This window comes from Arachis hypogaea, chromosome 1 (genome assembly GCF_003086295.3).
Source record: "Arachis hypogaea cultivar Tifrunner chromosome 1, arahy.Tifrunner.gnm2.J5K5, whole genome shotgun sequence".
Classification (NCBI taxonomy): Eukaryota; Viridiplantae; Streptophyta; class Magnoliopsida; order Fabales; family Fabaceae; genus Arachis; species Arachis hypogaea.
Genome location: NC_092036.1, coordinates 105,239,696 through 105,258,257, shown reverse-complemented (window position 1 = coordinate 105,258,257; position 18,562 = coordinate 105,239,696). Strand labels below are relative to the sequence as shown.

At 32.1% G+C, this 18,562-nt stretch overlaps 1 protein-coding gene and 1 long non-coding RNA gene across 3 annotated transcripts; one reads left to right on the top strand and one right to left on the bottom strand.

Moving 5' to 3' along the window:
* The first annotated feature begins 7,817 nt into the window (after positions 1 to 7,817).
* LOC112766103 (F-box/kelch-repeat protein At3g23880) lies at positions 7,818 to 9,830 on the top strand. The gene is made up of 2 exons (XM_072210873.1): positions 7,818 to 9,173; positions 9,399 to 9,830. Coding segments are annotated over exons 1-2 (1,323 nt in total). The 5' UTR covers positions 7,818 to 7,851; the 3' UTR covers positions 9,400 to 9,830.
* A 900-nt stretch (positions 9,831 to 10,730) lies between these two features.
* LOC112766020 (uncharacterized) lies at positions 10,731 to 12,393 on the bottom strand. Of its 2 annotated transcripts, XR_011869259.1 has the most exons (3): positions 11,727 to 11,741; positions 11,251 to 11,627; positions 10,731 to 10,952 (listed from the first exon to the last, which is right to left on the bottom strand). It is a non-coding gene; the product is annotated as an uncharacterized lncRNA (long non-coding RNA). The 2 variants fall into 2 exon arrangements; XR_011869256.1 differs by having other exon boundaries at positions 11,251 to 12,393.
* Between the last annotated feature and the right edge of the window lie 6,169 nt (positions 12,394 to 18,562).

The window sequence follows — 18,562 nt, the reverse complement described above, 5'->3', positions numbered from 1 at the left end:
TCTATGTATCAACTATATCAATCTTTAAAATTTTATTTTTCAAAATTTAACTTTCATACATTGTTGTCAGTTTTACATAAATAAATAATTACATACTGTTACATTAATAAAAATAATTAATTTATATATATATATATATATATATATATATTACTTAAAATTAAATATTGTTTAAATACATCAATCTAATTAGATAATTATATAAAATTTTTTATCATATTAATTCATTAAAATTAAACTCTTTTCTTACTTTAAATAATTGATTTTTTTATTAAAATTTTAATATTAATTACCTTAATAAATATTTTTAAAAAAATTCAAAATCTAATAAAATTTATTATTTTTTTTGTCAGCATTTTAGTCATCATCAAGTCCAATTTTTTTTTTTTTTAGTTTAACAATCTAATAACATATTTTTAACCCACACTTCTAAATATTGTTGATTAAACTCTGTAAACCTTCTATCATTCTTCATATCTTAAAGGACACTTATTAAGAAATTTGAAGTGCTAGAAGAGGGGGCAAGTGTCCACCACCTCGACGAACATTGATGACAGACATGATTCTTGCATGCTAGCTTCCTACTCATGGACAATTAAACTTTTCATCCTAGCTTTTTTTCTGTGAGTCATAAAATGTAGGAAATGAATTGAAAAGAAGGATCATTTTTCACTCTTGCACAGGCAAAGGCACATGCACACACACACACTTACTTACACTTTGGTTCCTTAAGCTTCAATTTCAAATGTTCAGAATGTGTGTTGTACTGTATGTGTAGTGTGTAACAACTTTATTAATTTCTTTCCTTCCAATCTTTATAATAATGATCTTAGTCCGAATCCACCATAGTAATGGACAATCATTTTACCATCATATTATGCACTTGATTAACACGAAAGATTATAAATTATGTGAAGAATTAAGCATAATATATAGAAAGCATTGAATGAATTAAAGCAAATTGGGGGGGGGACGCCATTCTTCTCCTTTGCTTATTATATATGATGATGAAAAGCAAGGACAAGTAGCCGTTGGGAACATTCCCATTGCTTTAAATATTTGTGTAAAGAGTGTACGTAACACCCAAATTAATAATTGTAAAGGCCACACACTCGAACGCCAAAGCTAAAAGGGGCACAGGCATATGCATATGCATCCATCACCATATATACATACAATATTCTGATCTGCAAAGCAACCTAGCTACCTACCTAAGCTATGCCATCAGATTCAAAGTAACTAACTAATAATAAGTAATGACAAATTGCCTCACTACTACTCTCACAATAAAAGAAGCCAACACTTTTATTTATTTGTATCCTTTTTAATTTCATTTATTGACGACCCATGAATTAATATCATAGTAAAGCAGTCATATATTGATATCAAAAGACCAAATAATATGTGTTCGTTGCTACAACTTCATTCCATACTTAATTTTCAATTTGAGTAACTCTCTGCATGCATGCATGCGTGCGTTTTGAATAATTATCAGTCACTAATGCTAATAGCTGGTTAATTAGTTTAGGGTTTATATAATAATAGCCATAACAAAGTAGGTACAATAATATATAACCACGACAGGTGGCTAGGATGTAAAATCACCAAAGTTCTTTTACTATAGGGTAAGTTGACCTATGACAAAACTTCTACATATAGGATTAATTATGTTCTATATATTGCTGGTCTCACTTTATTATGCTGATGTTTGTGATGTTTATGTGGTATTTTTTTATCCTTTTAATTTTAGTAGTATCTTCTGTTGTATTTTTTATGGTTTATGTGATTTTGTATTTTATATATATCACTATATTAAATATACACCAAAATCAATTACCAATATAAAATATATATTAAAATGTAAATATATATTAAAAATAAATAAAACTATATATATATATAAATACATCAGTGACTGATTTTAATGTGTAAATATTATTTTTAATATTATATAAATGAGTAATTACTATTCCTAATATGGATTGAATTTCAATATAATAATATAATGTAATTACAACGAAGGTTACAAAGTGAATTATTGCTAAAATTGATTAAATGTCTCCATAAAAAAATTGAATATTAAATGTATATAAAAAACTAATTATTAAATTAATTATTTATATAAAATATATATTAAAATATATAAAATATTACACATAAATATATATGAATACATAATAATTAATTTAGTAGTTATTTTTTTTGTGTGTATATAAAATTTTCAAATTATATATATATATAATAATATTATGTGATCATTAAATATTATTATTTTAAATTAATATTTAGAGTAATAATTTATATCTATATTTATAGGTGTTTATACATAAAAAATATATAATTTATACTTTTATTTACTAAAATTTTATACATATAAATTAATATAATTTATATTCATATTTTTTAAAAATTATTTATTGAAGATAATTTAGTATTTATGCTAACTAAAATATGATTAAAATTACTAAAAAATACTGATTTTAGAGTTTCTTATATATATATATATATATATATATATATATTCTAATCTCACACTTAAGTTACATTGAAATTATTGAGAGAATCTTGAGTATGAAGTAGAGCAGGAAAGGTATGTTTTGGAAGGGTAGATCACCACCGAGGGAACCACCACAGCAGTAAGCAGCATAGCTCTACTCTAATAATGCATGTACCTATGCATGTACTGAGTTACAGGGTGTTTGGATTTCTAATTTAAATTTGTAACTTTGAATTGTGTTATATTCAATTCATCACTTATGGTTGAATGCATATGGTGACGAAAAAGTAGATAGAATTATCTTATCTAGATTTAATGATAAGCTCGAGTGGTGCATGAGAGAGAGAAGCTGATGGGTTTGAGACACTGACTATTTTGATTCAGTTGGATCATGGGGGGACCATAAATTAAAATAATACACACATACATATATACATGCATATACATACTCCAATACTAATACTCACTTTCATTATTGCATTTATGTCAAATGTATGTAGAAATTCATGAACGTTTTTTGTCCATACATATGAAACCATTTATTTCTAATTAGAATGAATCGAACTTGAAAGTTTATGAGGGCATGGCCTTCACTTAACTTCTCATTCTCTTTCAATTTTGTATTTGGTATTCTTAGTTTCTTTAGTTTAGTTTCCTTCCTCACATGCAATAAGCTAAAGTTGTCTATTTCTCATTAATACTCAAGTTTATCCCTTGTCATTTTGCTGTGACTTTTTTCATTTATTATTATTTCAAATATTTTATTTAATAGAATCATGCAATGGCGGGATCCACCGTTGTCAGAATTCAATACAATTCATGTTTTATTCTTTTTAAAAAATGACAATAATTAATGAATAATTCCCACCAAAACTATTTGCCGTTTCTGTGATAAGGACTGGTTATTAAATTTGTTTTTTTTTTCCAAAACAAGCAAGTTTAACTTAAATGAAAATAATTAAAAAAAAGCAGAAGAGAAAATTATTTTTTATAGATAAATATTATATTTAATTAGGCCGGATCAAAATTACCATGTTTTATTTGATATATATGCTAATATCTTATAAGAGATATGACGAGTTATTAAATTAATATCTCAGCAATCTAATTTTGATGAATATTAATATAAAATAATTTACATTATTATTTTATTATATTTATTTATTTGATTGACTATTGAAATGGTAGATATAAAAAATAGTAATTTCCACTATATAATAATAAATAATTAAACATTTATGTAAAATTTTTAATAGAATTTAAATTTATGCTTAAATCACTAAAAGAAAAGTTTAATTTTTAACCATCTTAGTTTTCAACAGTGAGCAGTGACCACTAAATATTGAAATAAATTTAGTGGAGTATTTCCAACCTTTGGTAATAATAAAAGGTTAGTCGAATAATTAGTCCACTTATTTGTTTAAATAAGTATATTAATTAGATTTAAATTTTTTAATAAAATTTAAATTGTTGACGAATTAGTTTTTGAGCAATGTTAGGGCCAGCAACTTTGGTATTTTGTAACTATTAATTGGTCATCAATAGTATTTTTAATAGTGTGAGATTACATCCAATAGTAAAAAATTACTCACTTTTCTTTTAATGATTAAGTGTTAGCTAGAAAACACAAAAATTGTTGATCTCCTAAATTTTTTCTTAGTTTTTAACTTACTTTATTAAAGAATATCAGAAAATAAAAAAAAAGTGAAAACAAAATAGAAAAGGAGTAGTTAGGGTTAGTAAGAAGTGGGAGAGAGAGAAAGAGGGGAAGGGGTGTTTTACGCATGCGAAGGAAAAATGGCATCATGAATTAAGCATTCAAAAGTTTGTCTCCTCTGATATATCCATCTGTATTACCCTTTTCTCCTTCATTCTTTGTGCGTGCCTGTGGCTCCCACCAACTTGCTACTCCTTTCTCTTTCCCATTTTATAATTTAAGTCACTTAATGCTTGGTAATTAAATAAGTTTCTTATTTAAGTACTTAATTGAAATCTGTGAGAGTATGAAAGAGCTACTTTATTACAATGTATTCATTAAAATGAAAACTCAGGTATAATTGACGTGTAAAGTTGATAACCGAAAATTGTTATATGATATGATTTAATTGATTTGACTAAATTTTTATCTAACGACTCTCACGTTAAGTCGATTGTATCTGAGTTTTCACCGTTCATTAAAGAGCAGCATATATAATATGTGTATGTATGTATATATATGACCTTAAACTTTTAGGATGAAACAATAAGTAACATCCGCTAGATCTGCTGGGCCATGAAACGACCTCAACTTATTGCTCTCTCAATTACAAAACAACACACACGTACACCTGACTTTCTTTCTCAATTAATTCTGTTGCAACTCATTCGTTCTATTTTCTTCTTCATATATTTACACTTTACACCAATAAAATATATAAGTATACGTGTCACGCATATATATGCGTGTGCCTGCGTGCTTATGAGAACGTACAGCAGTTTGATTTGCAGGTATATGTAGAACGTACGTAGTAGTAGTATAGTTGCAATAAATTGAATACAAAGAATCCAATTCCCCATGAATGAGTGAATATGCATGGATGAATGAGCCATATAGCTAGCCCATAGCGCATAGGCCATAGGTGATGATGATACGAGGATGAGAGTAGTAAAAAGTGTTTCCCATAAATGGGAAGCCCATGCAATCATTTACTTAAAGCCACTCTGAAATGGCCATGGCCATATCCATATGGCTGGAGGACATATATGTTAGATATTGGACTAAGAAACCCTACCTCTCGTGCCAGCAATTAATTTTTTTCATCTTTATGGGTTTAATGCATGCCTGCTACTTCCTTTATTTTCCCTTCAATTTGTAACTCATATATATACCGGGTAAATATACATACTACTATATCATGCGCGGATCGGAGCCAAGACCGTTGCAACTTGCAACATATATATTAGGTTAATGCGTGGCAGTCACAATGTATAATTTATTTAATTTCAAGTGCATACATTAATTAACAAAAAAAAAAAAAAAGTTGCCTCTAATCTATCGCATTCTGTCACCCTGCTCACCACCACAGTGCTTTTCTGTTTGGTAGCTCAGAGTCCATCACTTTCGATCTCTATATATTGATAAATATTTGGTCCCAATACTGAACATACATCTTTCTATGAAGTTAGTCTTATGATCTGATGGCTCCTTACTCGTCCTTTAATGATTTAGCTAGTTATTATTATTCATCTTAAAAAAAATAGAAGAGGATGCACATAGCCACATATTACCTTGGTCAGAAATCTTAGCGATAGAATTGTTTATGATTTGAGGTTGGTTGTCTATGACTATTTTTTTATTCTCGGTCGTATGGTTCTCTCCATAGACAAATGACTAATTCATCATAGATTTTAATTCTATTGAAAGGTTTATTTTTTGTCAATAAATTATTGTATTCATAAGTCTAAATTTAAATTTTGATATTTATTTAAATATTAATGAGTTAAATATTAGACAAATCCAAATTAGTTGTTGTCCATGACTATGGATGACTATGACTATGCTGAAAATATACATTGCCACAACTCTTTTTTGTGATGCCACAATTTATCTTGTTTTGACGTTTTTGTATTCAGCAGGGGCAAAGGCCCATTTCTCTTAATTTGGGCTTAATCTTTTGTTGGACTTTTGTTTCTTTTGCTTATTATTTATCATTAGTGGTACCGGACCAGGATGATTTATGGTTAGTCAAGAATGTGTTGGGCCTCAGCCCAGTTTTCAATAACAGTCCCAAAAATAAATTTCTGTACAAAATATTAAGAAATGAACGAAATTCCACGACAAAAAATATAAAAGAAACGAAGGAAATTTTAAAAAATATTTTTTATTTATATTTACTAATATTATAATTTTAAATAATATCTTTAAAATTACTTATTCCCGCTGTTTTAGCATAATTTTCTTATCATTTCTTAAATAAGATTTTTTATTAAAAGATAAAAAATAAAAATCAGTTTAACAAAAACCATGAGGCATAGTTTCATCTAATCCAATTAGCCCAAACTTGCTGAGATGCACGAAATAATGGAGTATAAGTTTTGGTTCTTCAACGAGCCATAACTCACATGACATTTTGTCTCTTTCCATTTCAAAAATTTTAGGTTTAAGTCCTACCACCTACAATCGAAAAAAATAGTAAGTATATGAAAAATGTGTAAATATATATTGTGTAAAAAAAATTATGGTTCTAACGTCAAAGTTAAGTTCTGCTTTATCTGAAAGATCTACGTATACGGCTTTTACATGAACATACGCACACACTTTATGAAGTTTGGGAGATCATAAAACCTAAAAAAGATAAATTAATTAACACATAAATAACTATTAATTACAGATATTACCATCTTTTAAGTAATAATATCATATTTCTATTATATATTACTTTCAAATCATTTTTACAATCTAAAATTTTCATCATTATTGGATAATAATAATAATAATAATAATAATAATAATAATAATAATAATAATGAATATCATTTTAAAAAATCACACAACAAAATTAAAAATATGTAGCTAAGATATATTCTAAAATACATAATAAAGTTACTAGTTACGAAAGTTTTTATAGAAAAAGAAATACAAAATTTCAATTTCTAATATCTTTTACATATTTATTAAACTAAAACGTTCAATTTTTTGTAATATCTTTTACGAAAGTTACTTAGTTCATATTGTATATATATTTTAAAATATTATCTTTATAAGTATTTGTACAAATATTTTTAATTATTTAAATAAAATTTTTTATAATAAATGAGAATTTTTTCATCTTTTTAAACAACACTAAGTCATTCTTTTTCTTTATCAAAAATTAATTATAGAATGTGGTATTATAAATTAAATTAAACTAAATTAATATTTTATATGATTAAAAATAAATATGAGTTTAATTATTTTAAATTATTTAACTTTTAAAAAAATAATATCTTTTTATAATTAATTTATAATTTATTTAAAAAATATATAGAAAACTTTGTATATGTAAATAATAAAATTTAAAATAAATAGATTAAAAATTTTAAAAAGATTATATTATCTAATGAAAGTTAGTGTTAGATATTATTTTAAATGTTAAAAGGCTAAAATATCTTATTGTAAAAACTTCAGAGACTAATTTCAGTGATTTGAGTAAGTATTTATTTATTGTTTTTAATAATAATCTTATCAAATGGTGACGTGTATGTTAGATAAACCAAAATTATAATATTAAATTTAGAAGTAGCTCCGGCTAATTAGTGATTTATTAACGTTAAGTACGTATATAAACTGGAAAGTAACGGTTTTGGCAATTGGGAATTGGGAATTGGGAATTGGAATGGAAAAGAAGAAACAGAGGAGTCGGGGTTGCAGAGGGGCAGAGTTAGGGTTAGCCACCGTACACATATTGGACCTTCCAATTCACTTGCTCTCTGAGATCATCGCAAGGCTGCCAGCCTCCTCCGTCATCCGCTGCGCCTCCGTCTGCACCTCCTTCAGAGCCCTCGTCTCCAATCCCAGCTTCCGTTCCCTTTATGTCTCTCGTGCACCCACCTCCTTTCTCCTCCTCTCGCATAACAGGCGCCTCCTCTGCCTCCACTCGTGGGGCAGCGCCTCCTTCCTCATCCCTCACTCCTCCTCCTCCCTCGCCTCCTTACAACCTGCACCCGATACAAATCGCAATCGCAATCGCAATCGCGATCGTAACGTTAGCTGTCCAAGGTCAAAGTCAAGGTCAAAGTCAACGACAAGTTCAATCTTCAGTGCAGTGGATTTGAAGAAAGACGTGGATTTAGTTTTAGTGAACTCGAGCGAGGGGCTGGTGTGCTTGCGTGGCAGTGGGTCTGTTTATTATGTGTGCAATCCTCTGTTGGGGGAGATTCTGGAGCTTCCTCCTCCTCCGACAACCACAACCTCATCTATTGGTTTCTCTTCATTTGGTTACGATCCCCACAGCAACCGCTACAAAATCCTTCAATTTGCCGCCCATAGCCACCATAACCAATTTGTGGCCGAATTATACAGCGTGGGGGACAAGGCCTGGACAACAATTCGGACTGCTTTTGCCCTTCCGACTCCGAGGCCCAACGCCTCCTTTCACCACTCACTCAACGGTGCTCTTCATTGGCTCGCTCAACCCACCACCACCCACCTTTGTCAGTTGATATGCTCCTTTGACCTCCACACCAATGAGTTCAAATGGGTGCCGCCCCCCTCCTACTTCGATGCCCACTATATCCACAGCCTCTCTGGCATCACTCTCGGGGTTCTCAAAGGTTGCCTCTGCCTCTGCTTTGTTGTCCCTGGAGCCGCCAGATTCGAGACGTGGTTCATGCGAGACTATGGCGTGCAGCGCTCTTGGAGCCTTTCATTCTACATTGATATCAACTCTTATTGTGGCTTGAGGATCCCGGACCGCCACCGACCTATTGCCTTCGCTGATAATGGTGATATGTGGCTCAAGGATGACTCTGCTTCTGATTCATACTCTCTTGTTTCATATTCCCCACAGACTGGTTCCTTCAAAATCATTCATACTCCCCATGTTTCTTCCAGAATGCAAGCAATGCCCCATGTCTTGAGCTTTGTTTCCCTCAACGACATTGTTAATCTCAGTGGCACACATCTCTTGTTATACACATCAACAATCAAGAGCTACTGGTGATTCAACAATTTGCATACATATAACTTTATCATCTCGTTAAAAACTAGTCTCATCATCAATAAATATGTTACAGACTTACAGTATAGTTTTACATATTGTTACTTTTGCTTGAATTAGACTTAGGTAGGAAGGATACCTGGGCCTTTCTTGTGGAACCTTAATATGTATATATATCTCGTCAGTCTTATAATTTTATTTTCACATTTTTTTCGCAACTGCAGATTTCTGCCTTTGCTATAGAATCTGAACATCCGGCTCACTGCCAATGGGCACTACTCTGCTACATTGTAGATAATGCCAAATATGACGTGGAGTATCTAATTATTGTAGTGTATAGCTTAAACTTTGGAGCCGTAGACAGTTCTTCTGTGTTCTGTCAAACACTTGATTTGGTTTTTAAGCACTAGCCCCTATTTATCAATCTTCTTGTTTCCCTTCATCAATGGCATCACATTTTGTGCTCGCAACCTAGGAAAGGCAGGCGATAGTGATAAGCAAGGAATGCGGAATAAATAAAACGATTCTTTGTGGTGTCCTGGGTTTTAATTTTGGTCCAACCCTATTGTGTTTATTTGGTCAAGAGTGTATAAACTTCTATTCAGTACACATTAATTCTTGCGAATAAAGTGAATTATAGCGTTTTCACGAAACAATTGACAATATGGTTGTCCTGTTGGTTCTTCAAATAAATCTTCCTTGCCTTTCACTTGTCTTTCTCCTCTCCTCTCTTCCCCTTTTCCGTATTTTTTTTAGAGATCCAGATCTAAATTTAAAATAATTCTTTTATGATTGTTTTCTCTTTGTGGTGTATTAGTTCTCTTTACAAGTGTTTTGAATATATTATTATATATCTAAGATGAAGATACAAGGAGAGAAATTTCTCCGCTATAAAAATATTTTTAGATTCGCAAAGCTTTCAAATTTAGTCGGGAAAGAGGAGAGAATATTTATCAATGTTGCAACACTTTCTGTGTAATATTCCTCCACCATGATCTATCTCTCTTTTTTTCTTAGTTTTAGATTTTTCCTCGTACCGCGCCGTACGTAGAATTTTGTTCAAACCTCCTCGTAAAAGTTATGTTTACAGAGGCATGTTTATCTTAGTTATACAAGGAAAGGAAACAATTACAGTCTGTAATGTAAAGGCCTACCTTTTATCTTGAAAGAAAGCCACACAAACAGGAGGAACTATCATCATCAGCATCAAAACCTTTTCTTTATCCCTTGGGCTACGTTGATTATTGTTATTATCTCTGTTTTCTTTGGTCTCGTCATGCTAATCTACAACTATATATACCTTGGGTTCATGTTGTTCTGTGTCAATTGCCTACCTAATAAATTGGTATGTACGGCTTTCGACAAGACTACAACTAGGGGAGACTAAGCAACACAAACCAAAATATAATGTTGTATTTCTGATTTCTCAATCTAAAATTCAAGTAGTCTTGTTACTTCAAAATACTTGTGATTGATATTAAACAGAGTTGCGTGTTTTCTCTCTTTCTAAAAGGTATTTGGGAGGAGAGAACATTCTAAAGCAATACAAACATAAATGAAGAAAGAAAACATGTAAAATCTCAAAGCACAAGCAGCACAATGTATGAAATGTAGCAACAATAATAGTGATAAACAAAATACCAAGATAGGTAAAGTAGTCTGAGATTTACAAATTCAAGGGTGCCAGTTTAAGTTGAACTTAAAAGCTTATTAATGGACATTAAAAAAGGGGCAAGTGCCATAGTTGTTACTTCTTCCCAGCCTCCTTCCACCATCACCTACAAGAACAATGTAATTTTTTAAGGGAATTTTCAGCCAAAAAGGAATACTTGGTAATAGAAAGTAGGGGCCAGTGCAGTTACCAGCATAATCAAAGAACCACAGTCCTACAATCACCAAGTAAAACTAAAACGCAAGAATAGAAATTGAATCGCATTTCTGTCCCTAGCGTGATTTGTGCGATAGGTGCAATAGCAGAGTCAAAATTGAATGTATTTTGAGGGGCAGATCTGTGAGCATACAAATCCTAAACCCTAAAAATGTATGGGAATGGATGGTGGAGAGAAAGGAGGGTACCTGAAGAGATATCAGTGAGAGGAAGAAGCGGTGGAGTGGGAGTGAGAGTGAGAGTGGGAAGAAGGAGCGCCGGCGCGACTGAAGATCTGCTCGCCGACGAGGTAGATGCCGAAGGCGACAACGGCGATACCGAAGCCAGGGAGGGCGTGGCGGAACTGATTGGTGAGCATTGGGTGCTTCCTCCACTCGTCCCTCCTCCTGAAGAATTCTGCTGTGTTTTTCCCTGCCGAACCCATTCTCTCTCTTCCTATGCGTCTTCTTCTTCCTCTTCTCCAACACCAACTCCTCCTCTTGCTTTTCCTTTTCCTTTCCTCTTTTTTTTCGGTCATGGCTTTTCCTTTTCCTTTGTCGGGCTCAGCTCAACTTGGGCTCAGTACCTGGACTCGGCCCAAACAAAACCCGAGAGTATATATGTCTATTTCGGTATTTCCCTTAGAAGGGAGAAAAAAGAAATTAAGTAAAGGCCCGCAGCTCACCACGCATTTGCTATAGTTTTCTCAGTTTGTCGCTGGATGCGAGAAAGTATATTCTGAGGCTTGACGCGCCAGGAGGAGCAGGCGGCGGGAGGAACGAGCTAGAGTTCGACAGTAGCTCGAACCTTCCGTGGAGAGTGACAACGGAGCCGGGGACCGTGGGCTCCCAGATGGTAATGCTGTGGCGGTGTCATTGCCGCTTACGATGCAGATCCCAAGCTGGCGGCGCCGCGCGTAGGGGGCGACGCCGTCCAGGACGTCGAAGCCACTCGCGACTTTGAGGATGTAAGCCACTCGCATCCACTTCCGTTTCCTTAGCTGCAATCATCATTAACTTCATTGGAGAATTGTGGTGCAGCTGCACGATTTGTTATTTGTTGATGTTGTTCTTGAGAGTGGTGATAATGGTGTTGTTAAAAGTGTAATTTTGGTCTTGTAAAGTGGAAGAGAAGAAGTTGTGACAACTTCTCGCTGTTTGCGACAATCCTTTTTCATAAATCAAGAAAATTAATTCTTCTCTTCCAGCAAGATGCAAGTTTCATTTGTTTATAGGGTGAAGAATAATTTTTGTCTTTTTGGCAAAAGTTATAAAAACGTTCTTTTACTTTTATTTTGTTGTAATTTTATTTTTAAAATTTTTTATTTATATCAAATATATTTTCGGGGCAACCAAAATATTTAAACAACCTAAATAATGGATTGATTTTTTGGCCCACTAAGGCACTAAAAATAAAAAAATCACCCAATTGAAATAAAAAAAATTTTACCTTGTCTTTTTAAAATTTTAATCATTCTCGAAACTCTATCAACGTCATTGTTATCCCATCAGCCCCACTAGATTTGCAAATAATCTCTTTTATATATAAAACGAACATTTATTCTTTTTATATGTAAAATAAAATATAATAATAGATTTACAATAAATATAAATATCTTTTTTATATGTAATAAGAACAACCATCTTTTTTATATGTAAATAAACGTTTATTCTTTTTACAGGTTTGCTACACATACAAGTAAAAAAACTCTACAAGTCATATAAGCTCCTAGCCTACACTCCTTACACACGCACACTGAATTACCTTGAATGGAGCGTAACATTCACGCGCTTCGCGAAAACCGCTCCTTAATGGCGCACTCTTCCACCTCTCCAAGCCATACGAAGAAAACACAACCGTTCCATTTTCGAGTAACATTGCAAACGGCAGAGAAAGCAATCGTCGTGAAGATTCGATCTCTCCATCAACACAACATAGAACTCTCAATCAAGAATCTCCAGAAAAAACAAAGTTATAAAACTCAAGGTACGTTATGTTACTATTTTACTCATATTATATATTTTCCAGATTTCGAAAACGAAGAACTAGGTTTTACTGTTCTTCTACATTCGTCTAGGTTTTACTGTTCTTCTACGTTCTTCTAGGTTTTACAATTTTTAATGTTCTACTTGTTCTAGTTTTAGTGTTATTCTTGGTTCTAGGTTATATTGTTCTTCTTAGTTGTTCTAGGTGTTATTGTTCTTGTTGTTCTAGTTATTCTGGTAACTAATTTTTGGAAGTATATTGCTTGATTTGGTGGGTGTATATGGAGTATTTTGTTGGGTGTATATTTCTGAACTGATATACTGTAATATAGTGATCAGTTGCAACTGTTCTAATATTTACTTATCCATGGGTGTATATTACTTGACCTTGTAATGTTGCTTGACCTTGTATGTTAATGCATGTTTGAGTAATATCTAACTGATATCCATGGGTGTACTTGACTCATATGTATGGGTGTATCTGAGTCATGTCTATGGGTGTATCTGAATCATATGTATGAGTATATCTGAATCATATGTATGGGTGTATCTTACTGATATCTATGGGTGTATTTTTCATTTCAGAAACAATGGCAGGCAGAAACCAAGCTGGAAAAAATGTAAGAACAAATATATGTCTTAGACGAAATCAGTTTTATATAATAGAAATATATCTGACTATAATTTTTCTTTGTTTACAGCAAACCAAGGACCTTAAGTGTGCAACACATTTGTTAAGTGAAAAATTCAGAAACATGAGTGAGGAGAAGAAAACAATAGTTAGGGATTTAAAATTTGACGGCCTGATGCACATCCCGCCACTGATTATGCAAACGAATACACAACTTACACCCAAGTGTCAGATAGATTCTAAGGATATTGACACTGATTAATGTAACTATTATATGATTGATGTAACTGATTAAACCCTGAACCCTAAACCCTAAACCCTAGACACTAAACCCTAAACCCTAAAACTCTAAACCCTAAACCCTAAACCCTAAAATCATAAACCAAATGTATGAATTACAGGTACTATAATATGAAGGAAAACATCAAACCAAATATACACCCATGACCTGACATTTTTTACACCCAAATAAAGTTGAATATACACCCAAAATTCTATCCCCCTGATGTTTTATCCCTAAAACCCTGAACCATAAACCCTAAACCCTAAACCCTAAAAACTAAACCCTAAACCTTAAACACTAAACCCTAAAAACTAAACCCTAAACCCTAAAACCTAAACTCTAAACCCTAAACCCTAAAATCCTAAAACCCTAAATCCTTACACCCTAAAACCCTAAACCCTAAACTCTAAAACCTAAAACCCTAAACCTTAATAAAAAAAACAAACAATATTTTATAACATAAACAGCATATTGTGAAATATATATGTAAAATGTGAAACATAGGAAAATTCACAAAAATACACCAAAAACAACAGTGCTTTTACACCCATATTCTGTAACTATACACCCAAAGAGTTATTCGCTACTGCTGGTACCCTGAACTGATAATTCATAACACGTCCTTGAGCATCTCTGCTTAGTTTCCTGTGCTGTTTGAGCATCTCTGCTTTACTTGGACAACAAGGGTGTGAATGATCCAGCACAACCTTTGAAATGATCCAAACACCAACATCCTTCAATGTGTGAATATAAATTCTTGCAGGACAGTTTAAACCGGCTGTCAGATTCGTCTTCTCGGTCAGAGATATTTTAGATTTTCATTTTTTCTCTCTGCTACATGTAATCAATTGATTCTTAATCTCGTTTTCCTTCCTATTTGTACTCCGAACTCTTGTAGAAAAATCTGCAGCCTTGGCGTAGTTCCTGTAAAATTTTCCAGAATCTTCAAGGATGGTAAATGTCATTCCAACCTTGGGAACAAATTGGTCATCAACAACAGAGAGAGGCTGCAGAATACACCATGTCAAAAATTAAAAATACACCCAATCATTGTTGATATAATACACCCGAACGAAAACAACTCAACTAAAATGACAATAAAAGCCATAAATTATAAATACACAGGCTACAGAATACACCATGACAAAAGATAAAAATACACCCAATCATGTCTGATATAATACACCCGAACGATAACAACTCAGCTAAAATAACAAAAAATAATAAACTGTAAATACACATGTTGCAGAATACACCATGTCAAAAACTAAAAACACACCCAATCATGTCTGATATAATTCACCCGAACGACAACAACTAAGCTAAAATAACAGAAAAAGTCATAAACTGTAAATACACCCACACTTTCCGCAAAAATACACCCAAAAAGTTCTGATCTACACCCGAGCGTCTGCTATAAATTCCAGATAATCAATCAAAACTAATACATTAGATTCAATCCACAGATTTATGTTCACGCGTTAGTTTCACAGTCAATGTTCACGAATTATTCAGCTACACAATATTATACAGATTACTGCAACAAAATTCAGAGTAATCGTATGTAAATCAAATCTCAAGAACTTCGTTAGATTCAAATTCATAATCCATTTCGCCCTGATTAAGCTGAAAATCTGAGGTTGAATAATCCATTATCTTCAAAACGAGTTCAAACTTTGATTTCGGAAAACAAAAAATCGAATAGAAAACAAAGCTGGAGTTACAGAGAGAGAAGAACGAGAAGAAGAAGAACGAATAAGGAAATAAGGAGAACGAGCAAATCTAAAAATAAGGAGAACGAAGGAGGAAATAAATCTTTTAAATTTGGTAGTTATATATACGCGGGATCTTTATATAGCGCGTGTATGGGACGTAACCCTTGCAGCGCGTTTTGGGTTTTTATTCATTAATTAACTTGTAAAGCATACAAGCCCTAATGGCTTGTATGCAGAACTTTTCTGTTCTTTTTATATGTAAAATAAAATATAATAATAAATTTACAACAAGAACAACCATCTCTTCTTGTATGTAAAATGAACATCCGTATATAAGGAATTAGGGAGTTATAAAGCTGAATTTGAAAATATAATGATTTTTAAAATGATTTGAATTGAAATAAATGTGAAATTTTCAATAGAAAGGGAAGTTATAAAGATGGATTAAATCACCTTAATAAAAATTACTTTTTTAAAATTGGCTATGAGCAGTGACAATATGTTGTATAAGTTTGATAAAAAGAAATATATTTTTTCTGCTAATTCCATTGTCTAGATATTATAGAAAGAAGTGGAGAAAAAGGGAAATATGATAACTTATAGTTACTTTTATCCAATTGGACAGGATTGATTCTCTTTACGGCTGTGCTTGCACGGGCTGCGGAGGCAGCGGCGCACGGTCAGGCTGCAGCGGTATTGGCGTGGGGTGCAGCGGCGTCAACACTGGCTATAGGGGGACAGTGGCGCGGGGTGATGCATCAGAACGGCGGTCTCCGGTACCGACGACGAGTTTTGGAGGTGGACCAAAGATTGACGACGACAAGTTTTGAGCGCAAACAAAAAATTGGGAGATTATGGTAAAATTAGAAGTAACCGTACGTAGTGCTGAAGGTTATAGAAGGCTTAGAGAAGAGGCGTTGAATCTATGACCTTCTTTTACTTTAAAGATTAAGGCTTTAATAACAAACTTTTACTTAGAATCTGTTTGAACTGTGCAGCGAAAACTTTATGAGACAATTCCGCTTTGTTTCATAAATATCATAAAACATAACTCAGAGAAAGAAAAGAGAAATATAGGCATGTATCCTGATTCAGTTGCCTTGTGCAATGCAACCTACATCCATTGTTCACCACAACAGTGGTAGAATTTCCACTATAGTTAAAGTATTATATACACCAATTCTTAGGATTAACTCAATCCTTTCTCTCTCAAGTTCTCATCTAACTTGACTTGGTTATGCTAATACCTAACTTTTTACTCTAAGTGCTAACTCAACTTAAAAATGGGCACCTCACAAGTACAAGACACAAGACATAGGAAACCACCTAAAAAAATCTGAAATCACTCTAAACTTTTCTCTCAAGTGTTTCACTCAACCTTTTGTCACTCATAGGCTTTTTCTTGATTTCTCTCTTTCAGCCGTTTACCTCTTAAGAAATTACAGAAAGATATACATTGAAAATAAAATACGAACTGTAAAATATGAAGGAGATTAATGCATCAACAGCTTCTGTTGCTATAAGTTGAACTGGATTCAGCTGACTCTGATTGAGTTCTTCATCTTGGCGGAATACTTCTTTAACTTAGAAAACACTGTCCAAAGTTAATGAACTATTCACAGAGAAACTCTTCAAAACAAACTCAAAATCAGGTTCGCTCTCCTTGTCTTCAGAAAGATGAAGATTTTTATTTTTGTACCTCTTTCCTAGATGTTGTATTGATCTCTTCTGAGTCAACTCTTCGAGCTATATACTTCTCAACCTTGTCATTTCACTTTCTTCAATTAACCCCCGAATTAGGGATTTTAAAATTGGTCATTTGCTTGACCGAAGACCTCAGATCAGCAAAGAGAAATGTTTCAATGGTAATCTCAAATCTGAACTCTTGACCACGTGCTTTGTCCTCAAGAAACAATTTTAGCCTTTGATTCACAACAGTAATTATCATAGAACACTTTCTCCATTTATCCCTTTCTTTCTTCTGTGGTGAGATGAAGAAGAACGAAAATCATTTGGGCCTGTATTACTTAGATTAAAACAATTAGAATTTAATTGGGTGTTTAACCCAATAACACAATATTTATCATCATCAAATTTTGTTAGTTAATTTTTTAATCCAACAAGTGCGAATGTGTATAATTATCAATTCTAATTTTTAAAATTTATAATTAAATAATTAATTAAGAATCTGATTTTTAATTTTTATATTTACCTTTCTTTTTAAATTCATTATTCACATTATTTGCGATCATTATTATTTTCTTATACTTTTTCATATATTTTTAATAATTAATTTTTTAACAATTTAAAATCAATTTAACAATAATTACATAAGAACAATTTTTAACATAAATAAATTAAATATAATTGTTGTGCATGGATTAATCTAAATTTTTTTAAAAATTTAATTATTTAAGAATATATTTAATACAAAAAAACTTAAAAATAAAATTAAAATAAATAAAATTAAAAAATATTTTTAAATTTTTTATCAAATTTTAGCTGAATAAATATATTTTATCCTTTTTATAAAAAAGTATAAGTTGACAATGAGAAAATTAAACAATGTAAATAATGAATATCTCAGATATTCAATTTAATAGATATGCAAATGATTTAGATGATTTTTTTATTCAATTTATTCATGCACGGTTAACAATGACTGAATATTCAATTAAGCATATGTATATATAGTTATCTTTAAGATTTAGGAAGTAATTTGAGATGGAGTAACTTTTTACTTTATTGGTCCATTCAAAAGCCCATTATTTTAAAAAAAATATTGTCTCCTAGCAAAACCGTGTTTTTATTCTTTTTGCATGGATCAAGAAGCCGCTATCCTCATGTGGCAGGCATTTCACTGAGGGACCTCACAGCCTTTAACTTTCCAGTGCTTTCCTAGCTTTT